The 17,771-nt window shown below is 36.3% G+C and overlaps 2 protein-coding genes and 1 long non-coding RNA gene across 5 annotated transcripts in view; 2 read left to right on the top strand and 1 right to left on the bottom strand.

Annotated features, from left to right (window-relative positions):
- The window catches only part of LOC107569236 (zinc finger protein 239-like), an 8,451-nt gene extending 5,047 nt beyond the window's left edge, over positions 1 to 3,404 (top strand). Inside the window, exons 1-3 of one of the 3 annotated variants that reach the window (XM_016255270.1) lie at positions 998 to 1,025; positions 2,124 to 3,089; positions 3,271 to 3,404. In XM_016255270.1, coding sequence (XP_016110756.1) covers positions 2,126 to 3,089; positions 3,271 to 3,356 — 1,050 coding nt within the window. In that variant the 5' untranslated portion in view covers positions 998 to 1,025; positions 2,124 to 2,125 and the 3' untranslated portion in view covers positions 3,357 to 3,404. Of the gene's footprint in view, positions 1 to 997; positions 1,026 to 2,123; positions 3,090 to 3,264 lie in introns of those variants that run through there. The other 2 variants (XM_016255268.1, XM_016255269.1) reach the window with 2 other exon arrangements.
- LOC107569233 (zinc finger protein 850-like) overlaps positions 1 to 17,771 on the bottom strand; it is a 44,005-nt gene extending 26,234 nt beyond the window's left edge. Inside the window, exon 1 of the mRNA XM_016255262.1 lies at positions 17,180 to 17,771. Within this exon, the coding sequence (XP_016110748.1) occupies positions 17,180 to 17,708 (529 nt within the window). The 5' untranslated portion in view covers positions 17,709 to 17,771. The remainder of the gene's footprint in view (positions 1 to 17,179) is intronic.
- On the top strand, positions 6,816 to 12,961 carry LOC107569241 (uncharacterized). The gene is made up of 3 exons (XR_001606877.1): positions 6,816 to 6,882; positions 7,128 to 7,217; positions 12,891 to 12,961. It is a non-coding gene; the product is annotated as an uncharacterized lncRNA (long non-coding RNA).

Raw genomic sequence — 17,771 nt, 5'->3', positions numbered from 1 at the left:
ACCATGTCATGAAATGACACTTATATCTTTGTAGATATTATTGACACTGCGAACATGATGGGATATCAACCATCTCATGCGCTGTCTGGCCAAAAACTACAGTGAATCAGGTTTGACTGTAAGTGGGCTACAGATAGCCGCTCTGAATACAGAGCTAAATCGTGGTTACACACTACATATTGAAAATGTCAAAGAAATGAAACCAAACACCTTGTAAACACTGTTACTTTGCTTACATGATGGAATATCATACATCTAACAAGTTATTTTGCCAAAAAACGACATGAAACCAAATTCAAGGTTATTTGGGCTAGAAGTGGGTTACATATAGCCGGACTATATCGGGTCTATACTTAACCGAGACGTTGAAATTACGGCTATTGCTTGCTGGGTACATAAAAATATTTTTTGTTTAATTCTCATCAAACAAAACAACTTTAAGCAAATAGTGTTAAATATATCTAAATTAATTCAAATGTTAGTCTATGTTAGTAACCCCTTTTTATTTTTATTTTTTTATGTTTTATAAATGTTTTGACGTTTTAAGTTTAATTTGGTGCTTTTTTTGATGATCTGCCGTTGATCCCGCCTCGCGGCGATGACGTCATCACTAGCGCGCGTTCACTCAGCGTCGCGTGAGTGGTGAGCAGTAGGTGGCGGTAATGCACTTATAAGTCTGCGATCCGCCGTAAAGCAACAACAAGAAGAAGATTAGTTTCACCGCGCTCTCTGTTGTTTTGTTGTGATGCTGGTTTAATACAAACGGTTAGAAATGTTGTTTCTGTAAGAAAAAATACAGTTTTTGAATCGGGTCATTAAATACCTGTAATATAATCGTCCTCACAGTCGTGACTAAGTTTTGAAGCAAGAAGGAATATCTGGAGGAGTATCATCTGAACTGAGATCTGCTGCTGTGAAGATGCTGTTTGTCAAAGAGGAGAGTGAAGAGAACACGAGTGAAGAAACCGGGAGAATAAAACACGAGGAACCAGAACCCCGGAGAATAAAACATGAGGAACAAGGAGGTTGGTCTTTATTCTTCATTCATCTTTAAATGCTAAAGAGCTTTGAATACAGAACCTAATAAAGCTTCAATTCAATTGTGTAGTTTATCAAACATTTGATAGTTATCCTTATAGAAACATGGGATTTTTATAATGTTTTAAAAATAATAAATTTAAGATCAATGTACCACATATATGGAAAGATTCAGGGATATATAATTTATACTCCTTTTGACAGATTTATTCCCATCAAATTAAGGTCTACTGCACAGTAGAGATGTCAGTTAAAGGGTTAAGTTATGTTTTAGGTGGGATATTATGAAAGCAAAAAGCAGAAAACAAGACCAATAACCTTGATTTATTAACCTATTAACACAGTATACCCCATTTCCCCATGATATGTACTTAAAAGTAATTTGCCCACCGGCAACTATAGTTGCCGCTTGGACTTTTAACTAAGTATACAAAAAACTATAGATCTCCTGGAAGATTTGTTTTGTTTGGATGATTCTAGAGACCTTCGTGATTATGTAGATATATATAATATATATATATATATATATATATATATATATATATATATAAAATGCATCAAAATGACCAAAATTAAAAACTAAGAAACACCTGATGAATTATGACGAACCCTGGATCTTAATTAATAATGCTAACAGTTATAAAGCTTTCCAACAAGAGTAAAATCTTTCCGTGCCACGAGCAGCTGTCACCATTTAGATGCAGCTGCCATCGCTATGTGCTCCGTCACCGGACTCAACGCGACTATACGCGTCTGCCACTGGACTCCTCACGGTTAAACACGCTGGCCTCGCGACCCGTCACAGCTGTATAAGCTGGTCACGGGACTCATTACGGCTATATATAAATGCCCTGAATAATAAATGTTCTGTTGTTGTGTCCTCAATCCTTGTCGTTTGACCAAACGTGCTGGAATATCACGTGATGCCTATAATGCGTATATAATGGTGACCGGTCGACTGCCATGTAGTGGTGACATGTCGAGTGGCAGCTGCCCCTGGCACGGAAAGATTTTACTCCCTCTCCAGTTTCAAGCAGATTTAGATTTACTTTACGGAAAATAAACCATTCTTACTTTTATTTCAGGGATGATTGAAAAAAACAAGGAGAGTGAAGAACTGAGTGAAGTTGAAGAGAAAAATAATGTCAAAACTGGAGAAAAACCCTTGAGTTGCTCTCAAACCAAACAGAAAGATTTTAAGAAAAGAAGAGCCAATAAATCTTTCACCTGCACACAGTGTGGAAAGAGTTTCTCATTCAAACAGCATCTTGTGCTTCACATGAGAGTTCACACTGGAGAGAAACTGTACACTTGTGATCAGAGCGGGAAGAGTTTCACACGATCATCAAGCCTTAAGGATCACATGAACTTTCACCCTGGAAAGAAACCATACAAGTGTTCACACTGTGACAAGAGATTCAGTCAGTCAGGACACCTTAAAAGACATGAGAGGATCCACACTGGAGAGAAACCGCACAAGTGTGATCAGTGCGGGAAGAGTTTCGTTATAAAAGGACAACTTACAGAGCATATGAGAGTTCATACTGGAGAGAAACCGTTCACTTGTGATCAATGTGGAAAAAGTTTCTCACGATCATCAAGCCTTAAGATACACATGAAGATCCATACTAGAGAGAAACTGTACACATGTGATCAATGCGGGAAAATGTTTTTGAGAGCTTCAGACCTGAAGCAGCACATGAATGTTCATACAAAGGAGAAGACACATTCATGTAATTTGTGTGGAAAGAGTTTTTCATTTCAACAAAGTTTGAAAGAACATCAGAAAATACATACTGGTGTGAGAGAGTACATGTGCTTTGAGTGTGAAAAGACTTTTACTACAGCGAACTGTTTAAAACTGCACGAGAAGATTCACTCTGGAGAGAAACCTTATAAGTGTTCACACTGTGACAAGAGATTCAATCATGCATCAAATCTGAAAAGACATGAGAGGATCCACACTGGAGAGAAACCGTATCACTGCACTGCATGTGGGAAGTGTTTCAATCAATCATCTTCTCTACTCAGTCATACAAAAAACATTCACAGTAAGTAGATCATCTTCAGATCTGATGCTGCCTCCTCACCAACTGTGACACAATAATGCGTCAAACAATAAAATATCATCTGGATAAATCTGGCCTAACCAAACATTACAAGTGACATGACAAAGAAACATTATCTAAAGTTTTCACAGTGAATAAAGTTTGTCTTCTTCTTCAGAACCAGCAGATTCAACTGTGAGATTCAGATCAACTCAAAGATGGAGTTCCTCCCCAAAGAACAATGTCACAAAGTTGTATTCTTGTGTATAATTTAGCTTTCTTATCAATAAATAAATACACACACACACACACACACACACACACACACATATATATATATATATATATATATATATATATATATATATATGTATATATATATATTCTTATACTGTCATGACTCATGTAGCTTTGCAACTGATCATTATTTGCTTCTCTTGTAAGAAGGGATGGGTATCTGAACCTGGTATTAAACAAGCCCTGGGGCTAAAATCTGATGTGTCTTGAGAACGTTATGGCCGCTGTGTGCATGTGTCTGGTAAGTCCTCATGACTGTAGTAATCCATTATTATAATTTTACACCACTGATCTATAATAGAGAACTGGATTGCTGATGATGTTTTAGAAGTGAAGCCACTGCGCCGTCATATTGCTATTCCCTAGTGCTCCCATATATTCTGTTGAATTGAAAGTAAATCGTACAAATTTTTATGAGAAAACCACCAAACGAGTCAACTTTTTTATATCTGAAGTATCCCTGTACGTTCTTACAACACAAACGTGCTTCATGTAAAAGGTTTTATTAAGATTTGTTTAATGCTGGGAATTTCCCCTGCCTATTAAAAAAAAAAAAAAATTAAGTATCATATTCATTACAGTATTGAACATCAGATTGCACTGTATTTTATGTATGTTCATTTTTATTCTCAACAGTTTTAATCACACACACATATATATATATATATATATATATATATATATATATATATATATGTATATATATATATATTCTTATACTGTCATGACTCATGTAGCTTTGCAACTGATCATTATTTGCTTCTCTTGTAAGAAGGGATGGGTATCTGAACCTGGTATTAAACAAGCCCTGGGGCTAAAATCTGATGTGTCTTGAGAACGTTATGGCTGCTGTGTGCATGTGTCTGGTAAGTCCTCATGACTGTAGTAATCCATTATTATAATTTTACACCACTGATCTATAATAGAGAACTGGATTGCTGATGATGTTTTAGAAGTGAAGCCACTGCGCCGTCATATTGCTATTCCCTAGTGCTCCCATATATTCTGTTGAATTGAAAGTAAATCGTACAAATTTTTATGAGAAAACCACCAAACGAGTCAACTTTTTTATATCTGAAGTATCCCTGTACGTTCTTACAACACAAACGTGCTTCATGTAAAAGGTTTTATTAAGATTTGTTTAATGCTGGGAATTTCCCCTGCCTATTAAAAAAAAAAAAAAATTAAGTATCATATTCATTACAGTATTGAACATCAGATTGCACTGTATTTTATGTATGTTCATTTTTATTCTCAACAGTTTTAATTCATTTTAAATCAATTTTTGAATCATTTTATAATTTTGAAATTCCTTGTTTTTATCATTGTGATCGTTTTTTATGATTATTTTAATTCCTTATATATGTAAAGCACGTTGAATTACCATTGTGTATGAAATGTGCTATATAAATTATCTTTGCCTTTGCCTTACATTAATATTTAATTCAACATAAATGCATAACATTTCACTTCTATGGAAACTGTAATGCTAGTAAAATGCCATAAAATTTGCATGTCTGAAATAGATGTTGCACAATCAGATCATAAATAAATACACATCGTTACATCATTCAGAGAAATAACAATATACGGTACAGACTTACAGACAAGAAGCTTTATTTCCAAGATTATGCATGGTAAGCTTTAAATTTTAATACAATATAGAGCAACATAGCAACAGAGGCTTGTATTGTCAAATTAGTTGTATATTCTAATCAATTTCTGATTCTAATACCAGCTATATGTTCATGTTTAATATTTCCTGCATAAAGTTGTTTTGTTTGATGAGAAATAAAACCAAAAGCTGTTTGTGTACCATTCATCAGTGTCTTTGCAAATCTACACGATCACTATATACTGACAGACAGTGATTAACTCGTTCTTTTGTCTCTATACATAAATATACATAATTGTCTGATTTTGTAAATGTGGCCAATTACATTTGCATTAAGCACCCAGTTTGCTCTTCTCTATAATTTTAAATAATAGCTTACATTTACAAATAGCACAAATAAACCTTTTTAATGAAAGTAAAGTCCATGCTTAATACAATTTCTGTGAAAATACAGCAAACCCTTTGTGTTATTGTGCATTTTTATCAGTTGACAGAAACATTTGGCCTTGAAAAGACCATATACATAAATGATAAACTGAAGAAGGAGGCCTTGTGATAATCTGGCCATTTGCTTATTCAATCATTTCTGAGAGTCTTTTATCTAAAATCAGTGAATATGCATAACAAGAAGAGCATATGTGTATTTTACCAATAAACTGAAGAAGGAGGAGGAGATGTGAATCAAACCACTCTGTGTGTCTCGTTCTTTTTGTACTGGAAGAAATGTTTATGTCAAAAGTGTAAATATATTTGCAAACACATTTATTTAATATTAACACTACACTGTAAATGATTTTTGTAATTTGAACAGTATTATACTCTAATATATACAATAAGATACTGTAAAATGTGTACAGTATTTTACTGTAAACAGCAAAGGATTATGGGAAAATATACAGTCACTACTGCATTTCCTCACTACTGTAAATCAATTTACAGTAGTGAACTTGCCCGCGAAAAACTGACCAATGGCAAGGTAGATTTCTTTTTTGACTGTTTGGTGGAAGTGGCTGTAAAAGGACAAAAGAGAAATACACTGTTAACTCGACAAAAAGGTTAGTATATTATTTCTGTTTTATGCAAAACTGCGATATTTTAAGATATTTTCACTTGTTAACAGCAAACTAACATTATTCATCATGTCATTTTTCATGTCGGGAGTTGGAGCCTTTTTTTCTGACTGATGGCCGGAATGCCGCCAAAAGGCTGATAACATCGACTGGCGAGTAAGTTAAGGTCACCTATATTAGTCTAAATAAACCTTAGTTAAACCGAGAAACACATTTGTACGTTCTGCTGCCCTTTAATGCAAGTTAGCTCCTCTGGTGAGTCGTTATTTAACCTTAACAGCGAATTAATGTGAAATACTGAGCTAAAGTGTGTTAGGCAAACCTACTGTTTCAGTGGAGGATTTAAACAGTATTTTCTAGTACCTCTTTTGTTTGTTATTTTCAGATTTCTAGTCTGGATGTAGTCTGCAAGGTCGGAGGTGTATTTTGGATTCTCCTCTTGTGAATGCCATAGTATCGATGATAACATCAACTCGTAAGTTAATAATGTCAGTTAACTTAGTTGAACAAACAGAAGTATAGTAAGTTCTTTACTCTCCCTCTTTATCGCAAGTAAGGTAATTCTCTTCAAATGCTATTTAAGTCAGAAAGTGTGTACCAATGTCATATGTAACTTTAGAAACGGTCCCTAAATTCAGTGACAGATGTAACGTTAACATAAAACTAACAACCTACTGAGGAAAACTGAGTGAAGAAACACCACTGCTAATAACATCTTTTGTGTTTTATTTTCAAGTTTGTGGCCATGTTGTCTGCATCGGAGGTGTATTGGAGTCTTTTCCTGTGATTGCCATCGTAGCGGTGCTAACATCAGGTGAACTTCCATCAACTTAACTAACGTTAGTTACTAAATTAGCCAAATTAGCCTCTAGCTGCTGTTCTCCACTAACTGACAGAACAGGTTGACTTATTAAAGAGATGAACATTCTAGCAATATATTAATATATCAAGTTTTGCTGATAAATATTACAAATGTTTATTTGATTAAAATGTAAATTCCGTTACTGTACAGTTTTTTTCTGATAGCACAAAATTATGTTGTGACTCTGTCTGTTACAGGAGATTTCTCCAAGCAAAAACAGGATCCTTACTATGAGAGGCAGAATCATCATACAGCCAGCTGTCCATTTTACAGAAATGCAGAATTAGGTAACACAAAATACATTTTGTTTTACTTTGCATAAAAGCATCTGGCAAATGCATAAATGTAAATGCAAAGCAAGTTACATTGTATTTAAAGTACACATTTTATTAAGTTATTCATTCCCTGGGAGTCTTAACAGGGGCGGCACTAGGGGTGGGTTAAAATTGTTACTGCTACTGTACAGCATTTTTTTTTCTGATCATAAACTACAGTAACACAAAATGATGGATCAAAAACAGGATCCTGACTACGAGAGGCAGAATCATCATACAGCCAGCTGTCCATTTTACAGAAATGCAGAAATAGGTAATACAAAATGCATTTTGTTTTACTTTGCATTTACATTTATGCATTTGCCAGATGCTTTTATCCAAAGCAAGTTGCATTGTATTTAAAGTACACATTTTATTAAGTTATTCATTCCCTGGGAGTCTTAACAGGGGCGGCACTAGGGGTGGGCTAAGGGGGCTGAAACCCCAAATGTTTTTATTACAGTGTTGTAAGAAATTATAGTCTGCCTCGACCCAGCTTCCACTCCAAATTGTGTATTAAACTATGCTCCTTTCTCCACAAAGAGCTTAATTATCATATAGATAGTTCTTTCCGATCTTAATCATATGTAAATATTAACATTACCTCCAGAGATAGCAGGAGGTGGGAGAAGCAGCAGGTCGTCAAGAACCATCTGCTGACCAAAAGGGTACATGAAAGAACGGCTATGGATTCTGTTTAATCTTATCACCTTAACTTTTGGTTCTTCCCACTTGAGTCTACCGAAGATGTGGGAAAGGAAGACTATCACTTTAACTGTCATCCGCAATTTACATTTAAAACTAAACTTAATTTACATGTTGAGAGGGAAGATAAACGTAATACTGTATAAAATGATTGAGCTTAGGATGTTCGGGGTTCAGTCTGACTCTACTAAAAATTACCATGCAAGTGAAACAATATGGAAAGAAGAAAAGGTTAGGATGCAGAATGAGATCACACGTCTTACAACTAACAATAGCATGCTTAGATCCTCTGTAGAAGCATTGTCCAACGATTTGGAGGAAGCAAAAGTTGCATGTCAGTTTATGATAAAGAATTGCACAACTAAGCAACACAGCAGTAAGACACTGTTAGGAGTCAAGCTGTGTAATCCTATTTCAGAAATACTAGATTTGCAGGAAGATGAGAGTTAAGAAGAGATTCTGAGTCATTCAGTTACCAATTCAGGCTTTGTGGTCAGCTGCAAAGAATAACACCCACAAGATTGCATTGTTGAAAGTCAAAGCACACCAGAAGAAAGGAAGACAAGTGAAGAGATGGGAAAGCTAACTCTTTATGTTTGCATGTGTTTTTCAGATTTCCCTAACCAAGAATATAAAAGATGTGGCTATGGGTCCTGACAGTGGTCCCGCCGATGACAGTGATGATGCAAGAGTGCCCAGATGTGAAACCAGCACCCCCTTCTGGCATAATGACGAGACCATATCAAGGGGTGTTGATCAACAACCTCCAATGGATTCATGTTCCAGTTCTAGTAAATCTGACAGCATGGTCTCCAGGTCTGGACGAGCGGTGCCGGGGAGAGAATGTGATAGAGATGTACAAGGATCTTGTGACAACGGCGTTCCTGAGATACCATGGAGCAGTGACAATCAACGCACCTACAGATCAACTGGTAGGAGAACATTCAAAGGATCACTTAGAGAGAATTGGTTCTGGACGAAAGCTGTTAGGATTTGTAGACAGCATGCTGGTAGCCACCGGAACGGGTTTGGGTATATCGAACTGGATCAGTGCTAAAGAACTTAAACAGAATAAACTCAAACTCAAAGCTCTTGTTGGGCAACAGGTTCTGCAAACAGATGCATATTTGCAAGAGGGATTAAGTGAAGAAAAAGAAACTGTACAGGATGTCCACATCCATTATCGCTCAACAAACTAAAAAAGCTTTCAACACTATGCAGAAACAAGTATACTGTGCACAGTTTGCCTCCATTAAACACCAAGAAATAACCTGTATTTTGGAGGAAGTGTTGGCTGGTAAGATTCCATCAACACTTTTTACAGAGGAAGTCATTATAAAATGGTTTGGAATGAAAGACTGTTTTAAACCCTCATCAGATAATTTGAAACATTTTATGGATAGACTGGGCAAATGCAAATTGCCCATTTCTTACCGCTACATTATACAAATGGCTAGAATTTCTTCACACCCTATTCCTGCTGGATTCTACAGCCGTCTGGACTATGGTCCTTTAATGGAAGGTATACACTAACCTTTCTCTCGTAGGAAATTATAATTTTCCATATGTAAACACCACCCAACAGGCAATGTCAGTAAAACCAGAGGAACAATTGGGCTTTGTGGAAGAAATTCCTGAATTTGATTTTGAGTTACCAAAACTGGATGATATGCTGATGTCATTAATGCAAAGGAAAGATAACCACATTGTTAAAGCTCAACAGGGTCTTGATGAGAAGGATAAGGCTTTAACTAAACAAATGCATGATGGCGATTTAGTCATTGCATACTCTGGTTTGATTTGGGATGTAACTTTTAAAACTGCCGTTTGTGTTTGTATCTTTCTAATTATGTGCCAATGCATGATGTTATGTTATATGTGTTCTATGGTGAAACGTCAAATTGCAGATAGTTCAATGATCAATATTGAACGCTCCCGTTGGTTGTGATGGTTCTTGATTACCTCTTCCAAACCCTAGAAACATTTTCCAAATTTAAACAAACCCTGTGATAATAAAAAAAACCCTGTGATAATTTTGCTCAAATGAAACAGAGTTGTAACCAGTGTGCATGAGGTGTACGCCCAAAGACGGGTAAGATTCTCCTTTGGCCAGAGGGGGGCGACCTAAGACAGGGCTACACCGCCACTGGGCATCTGCCCTGGAAGGGAGGTGTAATCTTTGTAAGGGAGTGGATGTGATGCTTCTTTTGGGCCAAGAGCATCAAAGAGGGGACTGTAAGGAATTATAGTCTGCCTCGACCCAGCTTCCACTCCAAATTGTGTATTAACCTATGCTCCTTTACAAAGAGCTTAAATATCATATAGATATTTCTTTCCGATCTTAATCATATGTAAATATTAACATTACCTCCAGAGATAGCGTGGAAGAAGCAGAGTCAAGAACCGTCTTAATTGTCATCCGCAATTTACATTTAAAACGAAACTTAATTTACATGTTGAGAGGGAAGATAAACGTAATACTGTATAAAATGATTGTGCTTAGGATGTTCGGGGTTCAGTCTGACTCCGATGAAGGTACTAGGCTACATGTACTTTGTCACTACTATTCTGTAATAAAAGTAATTCTTCATCAAGATCTTCGACGTCTTCACTTTTTCTTACAGTGTCTCAGGCACATCAAGATTGAGTTTTCATGCGCATTCAAATTATTTCTATTAAACCAGCACTTAACCAGCAAAATGCAGCTGCTTCAGGTATCTTTAACTTACTGTAGCCTATAAACTCATAATACCGATCTCACTATCTGTCAAAATTAGATTAGTATTACTGTATAGCATATGTGACGAGTCGGCTGCCTCCCCCTAATTATCATCATCCCCCCGTCCCTTAATCGCCGCCCTTCACCAGGCTCCCGACAGAAGTGGGTGCGTGAGAGAGGAGGGGCGCTGAAATAGCCAGGGCTGGCGGCGTGTGATGGGGCACACCTGATCCGAATGGAGCCTCATCACCACCGCTGTTTAAATGCCGAGCGCGTCTCTCCTCGGGAGACCGGTCTCTTCCCGGTGCATGCACGCTGGTGTCCTCGTGGGTCCAGGAGGGGCGCGTTGAGGGATGTCCGTGCCGCCGAAGATGCGAGCTACCGGACCCGTGGTCCGGACGAGAACCGCACCCGTTACACGGCCGTCGGGCCAGGATGCCGGGCCGTCTGGTCCCTTCACACGCCGGGGCCAAGGCGAGAAGGATGCAGCCGCTGGAAGAAGCCGCCGCCCCTCGCGCCCAGAACTGGAGAGGGGAGTGTATCGTCGTAAACACAGTTATTTGTGTCTTAAATGAATGTTAATAGTTAAAGATAAAGCATGTGTTAGGCTATATGAGATTCTTAGCCTATATGATGAGATCTTAAAAGGATATTCACCCAAAAATGAAGATACTGTCATATACTTACCCTCAAATTGTTCTAAACCTCTATGAATTTCCTTTTCCTCCTCAACATAAAAGATATTTTGAAGAATGATTGTAACCAGTTTCTGGTCCCAACTGACTCCAATAGTGTTTTATTTTATTTTTTTTTCTCCATTCTGTGCTTACTTGATCTAATATTTTATGTTTTTAAAAATGTTGTAGTTTTAAGTAGCAAATGAGAATCGCTAAAATGATTGCATATATTTTGAGAGAAAGGTCTTTATGATTTTCAGTTTTGTTTTAGATAATTAAATTATTATATATATATTTTTTTTCTGCATTTATACGTTTTAGGCGCAGTGAATGGCACTTTTTTTTTTTTTCTTAAGGTGGGACTTTAGCCCCGTTGTACCCTATATATATATCTCTCTCTCATTATTGTGATGGGGGGCCCTGCAGTAAGTCATAGCCCCGGGGCCCAATGTGGTCTTAATGCGGCCCTGCACACACTGACCCAGCTAACCAATCACAACATGCACTGACCCAGCTAACCAATCACAACACACGCACTGACCCAGCTAACCAATCACAACACACACACACTGACCCAGCTAACCAATCACAGCACTCACTGACCCAGCTAACCAATCACAACACACACTGGCCCAGCTAACCAATCACAGCACATTTCGTATTTCAGAAGCCTTCATTTGATACAGGAACTATTCGAGCCATTCATGCCAGACGGGGGCGACAGGTGTTGTAATAATGTAAAATATGTGAAAAATAATGTTTTTCGAACAACCTAGTATGAGAGCCTGTTCTAGTACACACCCAAAACAAAATCAAGACTTTGCAAAAGCGCATAATAGGACCCCTTTAAGAATAGCTAATATTAAAATAATGAGTGATTTAAATTGTGAAGAAAATAGTCTTTTTGCTCTATTTCGCAAAAAAACGGTTCTAAACAAAGCCATGTTGTGCATCTCTTCACACAGCAGTTTCATTCCAGAATTAATTTATTTTTATAAAACATAAAAACAGTTTCTTTCTTAGTTCCTGAATGAATCAGCAGTTTTTAACGAATCGATTTAATAAATGACTCAACGACTTTAAATATTAATTAAAACAATTTCATATTTATGCAATTTGTAAGTGCAGATTATAATTAATTATACTTGTCTCTTTAAAAATAAAAAATTAAGCCACTTAGCCAATGTAACTTAGCATAGCCTATTTTATTTGAAGTGTATCCCGTGTATTCTGATACATGCATTAAGGTTTCTGGGCTAAGCCCCGGATATCCACTCACCGTAGAACTGCCCCTGGAATCAAACCCATTATTTCAACACTTTGCTCTACTGATTGAGAATGCATTGTAAAAAATGGAGCTTTAATAATTTGAATATGATGGATTATCAACTAATTATGTACCTTCCTTGTAGGTGCGTTCAGATGTAGTATATAACATTTTTCTATTAACGTCAAAGTGCATACAGCACCAACAAGTTTGACAGTCAAGGCAAATTCTGTAAACACTGCTTTGATAAATAATTTTTTTTTTCCTTGTGCTTGCAGGTTCATTCAGACAGTCACCATTTGTGGCACCAAATGCATTGAAAGTCACAGATCAGCTGGAATTTTGGAAATCCCATCCTGCTGTTTTTCATCGGAGAGCTTGTCAACTTTGACTGTCAAAATGACTCAGACGGTCAACATTTGTGGCACCAAATGCATTGAAAGTCACAGATCAGCTGGAATTCTGGAAAAAGGGTGCAGCCTGAATCCCATCCTGCTGTTTCTCATCGGAGAGCTTGTCAACTTTGACTGTCAAAATGACTGAAATTTAACAACACCACAAACTCATTTGTACTGTATTTTATTTACACTACCAGTCAAAAGTAATTGAACGGTAAGATTTTTAATGTTTCTTAAAGAAGTCTCTTCTGCTCACCAAGCCTGCATTTATTTGATCCAAAGTACAGCAAAAACAGTACAATTTTGAAATATTTTTACTATTTAAAATAACTGTTTTGTATTTGAATATATTTTAAAATGTAATTTATTCCTGTGATCAAAGCAGAACTTTTAGCATCATTACTCCAGTCACATGATCCTTCAGAAATCATTCTAATATTCTGATTTGCTGCTCAAAAAACTATTATTATTGTTGTTATGTTTAAAACAGCTGAGTAGATTTTTTTCAGGTTTCTTTGATAAATAGAAAGTTAAGAAGAACAGCATTTATCTGAAATAGAAATCTTTTGTAACATTCTAAATGTCTTTATCATCACTTTTGATCAATTTAAAGCATCCTTGCTAAATAAAAGTAGTAATTTCTATCATTTCTTTCCCAAAGAAAAAAATTATACTGACTCCAAGCTTTTGAATGGTATAGTGTATAATGTTACAAAAGCTTTTTATTTCAGATAAATGCTGATTTTTGGAACTATTCATCAAAGAATCCTGAAAAAATGTACTCCACTGTTTTAAATATTAATAATAATAATATCAAAACATGTTTATCAGCATATTAGAATGATTTCTGAAGTATTATGTGACACTGAAGACTGGAGTGATGATGCTGAAAATTCAGCTTTGATCACAGCAATAAATTACATGTTAACATATATTCAAATAGAAATCTGTTATTTTTTGTAAAAATGTCTCACAATATTACTGCTTTTGCTGTATTTTGAATCAAATAATTGCAGGCTTGGTGAGCAGAAGAGACTTTAAAAACATTAAAAATCTTACTGTTCAAAAACATTTGACTGGTAGTGTACTTGCTAATTTTTGCTTTTCAGTATGTGTATGTTTTTCCATGATAAAGTCCCCAGGGGACTGTGGTGATGCCCCTTTTTTTTTAAAGCTAGTGCATCTGAGAGGTCAAGCTTTGTAATTTGTACTTTTAAAAAGAAAATGTTCAACAATTAAAAATCATATTATCAGAACTAAAGCTCATGGAGTTATTGTGATTTTTATTTGGGGGGGGGGGCTGGGATGGTAAAAATAATAGTTTACAGTGCAGTACTACAATTGGATTGTTTTTACAGGTAAAAAAAAATGATTAAACTAAATGAAAATAATATCTACAGTACTGATACTGTAAATGAAAATACGGTGAAAATACAGTAATAACTGTAAATAAAATACAGTAAAGACATTATTTTACTGTAAATGCCATTACAGTAATAATACTATAAACATACTGGCGAAAGAAGGAAAGGAAGATTACAAAAAGTTGAGATAGAGAAAGAAACTGAATGGTTCTGTAAAGAACCTTTTAAGCACCTTTATTTTTAAGAGTGTATGTCTTCCACACTTTCAGTCGGTTTTTCTTAATTAGTAAAATGCAACTTTATAGGAGGAGTTGAGTCATGTAGACAACAGGTTAACTAAAAATATTAATATGCAATAGCGCATTTCGTTATGAATTTTGAATAATTTTAAAGCTGGTACTTTGTTTATTAAAAAGTAACAATTACTGGATTGCGAATTTGCGATTACTGGACAGCAATGCACTTCAAATCATATGTTCATGCATTAATAGAACACAGCATAGACTAAGATCTTGATAAGAAGAAGCCACATTAGTAATGATTATAAACGAGAATTGTTAACGATATTGCCAATATCCACACAGCTGACAGCTTTACCCGTTGTAGTTTGTTCAAGTTATAAGTCACAAAATAGCTGCTGTGCTGCAGATGAGGACTGTTTGAAACAATTTTTTCCACTAAAACTTTGATGCGCATCGTCTAAGTTTAATATGTCAACATAACAAAAGATGTGATCGCAAAACAATCAGGAAAAAAGGCATTACATGCTAATTTTTAAATTATAACATGTAAATATATATAGTTACCAGTGGCGACCTCAGCAAAAACTTCACTCGCAAAGTAATATTTTTGGTCGCAGTCTGGAGCCCTGCTTTAAGAAGTTCAATCTTTCATCAACTTCACACGAGGAGCGAGGTGCAAATACCCAGCAAACTGCTTCTCACTGCCAGTGGTTTTAGAGGACAACCTAAAGCAAGGTGACTGATTCGAATCTTTGGCGCGGCTTCATTCATTATAAGGAGACGTGAAATGCTTGGTGTTCCCTCCCTGCTTCATTGTAACACTTTCGTGTGTAGACAATGATTCTCAGAATGAAGACACAGCCGCTATTGTTGAGTATTGCTCTTGTGTTGAAACTGGAATCAACAAGATGTGTGAATCATTTGAAAGTGGCTGCTATTAGGGGAGAGCGGGGCACAAAGTAACACTTTCATTAAAATGTATTAAAGTAAATAGTGTGAATTACATCACTAATGTCATAGAATAGCACGGCAGGGCACACTGTAACACAGTGTTACAAAGTGCCCCATCTGCGCAACTGGAATTTAAAACCGGGTACTGTCTTCTGATAGTTAGCGAAGCGTTAAAAAATAATTTAAACTAATAAATAACAGATTGGAGATTAAAATAATAGCAGATGTGTTTCATTTTAAATGAGTAATAAAAACTGAGATGAAAAATTTACTTTAGCCAGAAATATAATTTTACTATGGTAAAATAAATGTTCAGCGATAGCTTCAAAAGACTTTTGAATTTTGGCTCACTTTTTTTCTCTCTATATAATGTTGATATAGTAACTAGTAAATGTTGTAAATTTGGTTATGCATGTGTCGAAATATTTAAACCACGTGCGTTACAACTAACCCTGGTTACTTTGTGCCCCGCGCTCCCCTATTGCAGCTGACCACTAGATGTCACTGGTAGGGTCTGTCTTTAAATCTTTTTTGGTACAATCAGGGGAAAAGACTCAAAAGCTTCACAAGGCTTCATCTGCCCATCTCTAATATCTATATTGTACAGCTTAGGTTAGTTCAAATAGAATATGTGCAATTAATTTGACGATATTGCCAGAAATTGTGTCCCTAAAAAAGCAAGCATAAGGTGACAGTGGCAAGGATTGGTGACAGAAATGAAGGGGAAAAAAACACTTGTGAGAGAGCAGGCTCAGTGTCGGGGGTCAGTTTTCCTCTGGCCAGAATTTGGATTGTGTGAAGCTGAAAAACTCACCAGCTCTTCTTGCACAGATGATCTGAAGAAGAATCACAGCAGGAGCAGCAAACACTGCAAACTCAACAATAATCACAATCACTGCAGGACAGATGATAGACAAAAATCAATCTGTGAAACGATTGAAATGAAAGGAATAAAAATGATGAACAATTCTTGACAAAGCACTGCAGATTGACTGTTTCAGTATTAATGAACTGCAGGTAAAGATGTGTGGTAGCTCTGAATAATGATCCAGCAGTCCTACTGATTCAGTTTCTGCTGGATCTGTGATCATGTCTGTTAGTTCAGTTCAAATATAATGCAACATATAAACAAATCATCATCACATCAAACTTGAGCTTCACATCACAGAAATGATGAATGAACTTCCACTGCTTCATGAGTCCATCATCTATTATCATGTTATTTCAATCTCAAGGTGTCAGGAGAAACATTTACCGTCCGAATAGGGCTTTTGAGTTGATCTGAATCTCACAGTACAAGTGATACATATGCATTGTAAGACTTATAAAACTCACATGAAATTCATAAGAAAACATTAGTATTTATAAAATGAAGCAAAATGATATACAAGAATACAACTTTGTGACATTGTTCTTTGGGGAGGAACTCCATCTTTGAGTTGATCTGAATCTCACAGTTGAATCTGCTGGTTTTGAAGATGAAGATGAACTTTATTCACTGTGAAAACTTCAGATAGTTGCTTGTAATGTCTGGTTAGGACAGATTTATCCAGATGATATTTTATTGCTTGATGCATTATTGCAGCATCAGATCTGAAGATGATCTACTTACTGTGAATGTTTTTTGTATGACTGTGTAGAGAAGATGAATGATTGAAACACTTCCCACATGCAGTGCAGTGATACGGTTTCTCTCCAGTGTGGATCCTCTCATGTGTTTTCAGATGTGATGACTGACTGAATGTCTTGTCACAGTGTGAACACTTGTGTGGTTTCTCTCTAGTGTGGATCCTCTCATGTCTTTTCCGACTTGCTGAATCACTGAATCTCTTGTCACAGTGTGAACACTTGTAAGGTTTTTCTCCAGTGTGGATCCTCTCGTGCCGTTTTAAACACTTTGCTGAAATAAAAGTCTTTTCACACTCAAAGCACATGTACTCTCTCACACCAGTATGTATTTTCTGATGTACTTTTACATTTTGTAGACATGAAAAGCTCTTTCCACACAAATGGCATGAATGTGGCTTCTCCTTTGAATGTACTTTCAGGTGATTCTTCAGGACAGAAGTCCTCAAAAATGTTTTGTTGCATTGATCACATGTGTAAAGCTTCTCTCTAGTGTGGATGTTCATGTGATACATAAGGTTTGATGATCGTGTGAAACTCTTTCCACATTGATCACAAGTGAACGGCTTCTCTCCAGT

Source organism: Sinocyclocheilus grahami, unplaced genomic scaffold (assembly GCF_001515645.1).
Source record: "Sinocyclocheilus grahami isolate Dianchi unplaced genomic scaffold, SAMN03320097.WGS_v1.1 scaffold1325.1, whole genome shotgun sequence".
Lineage (NCBI taxonomy): Eukaryota > Metazoa > Chordata > Actinopteri > Cypriniformes > Cyprinidae > Sinocyclocheilus > Sinocyclocheilus grahami.
Note: the sequence above shows the minus strand (reverse complement) of the source record. Positions and strands in the feature narration are given on the sequence as shown.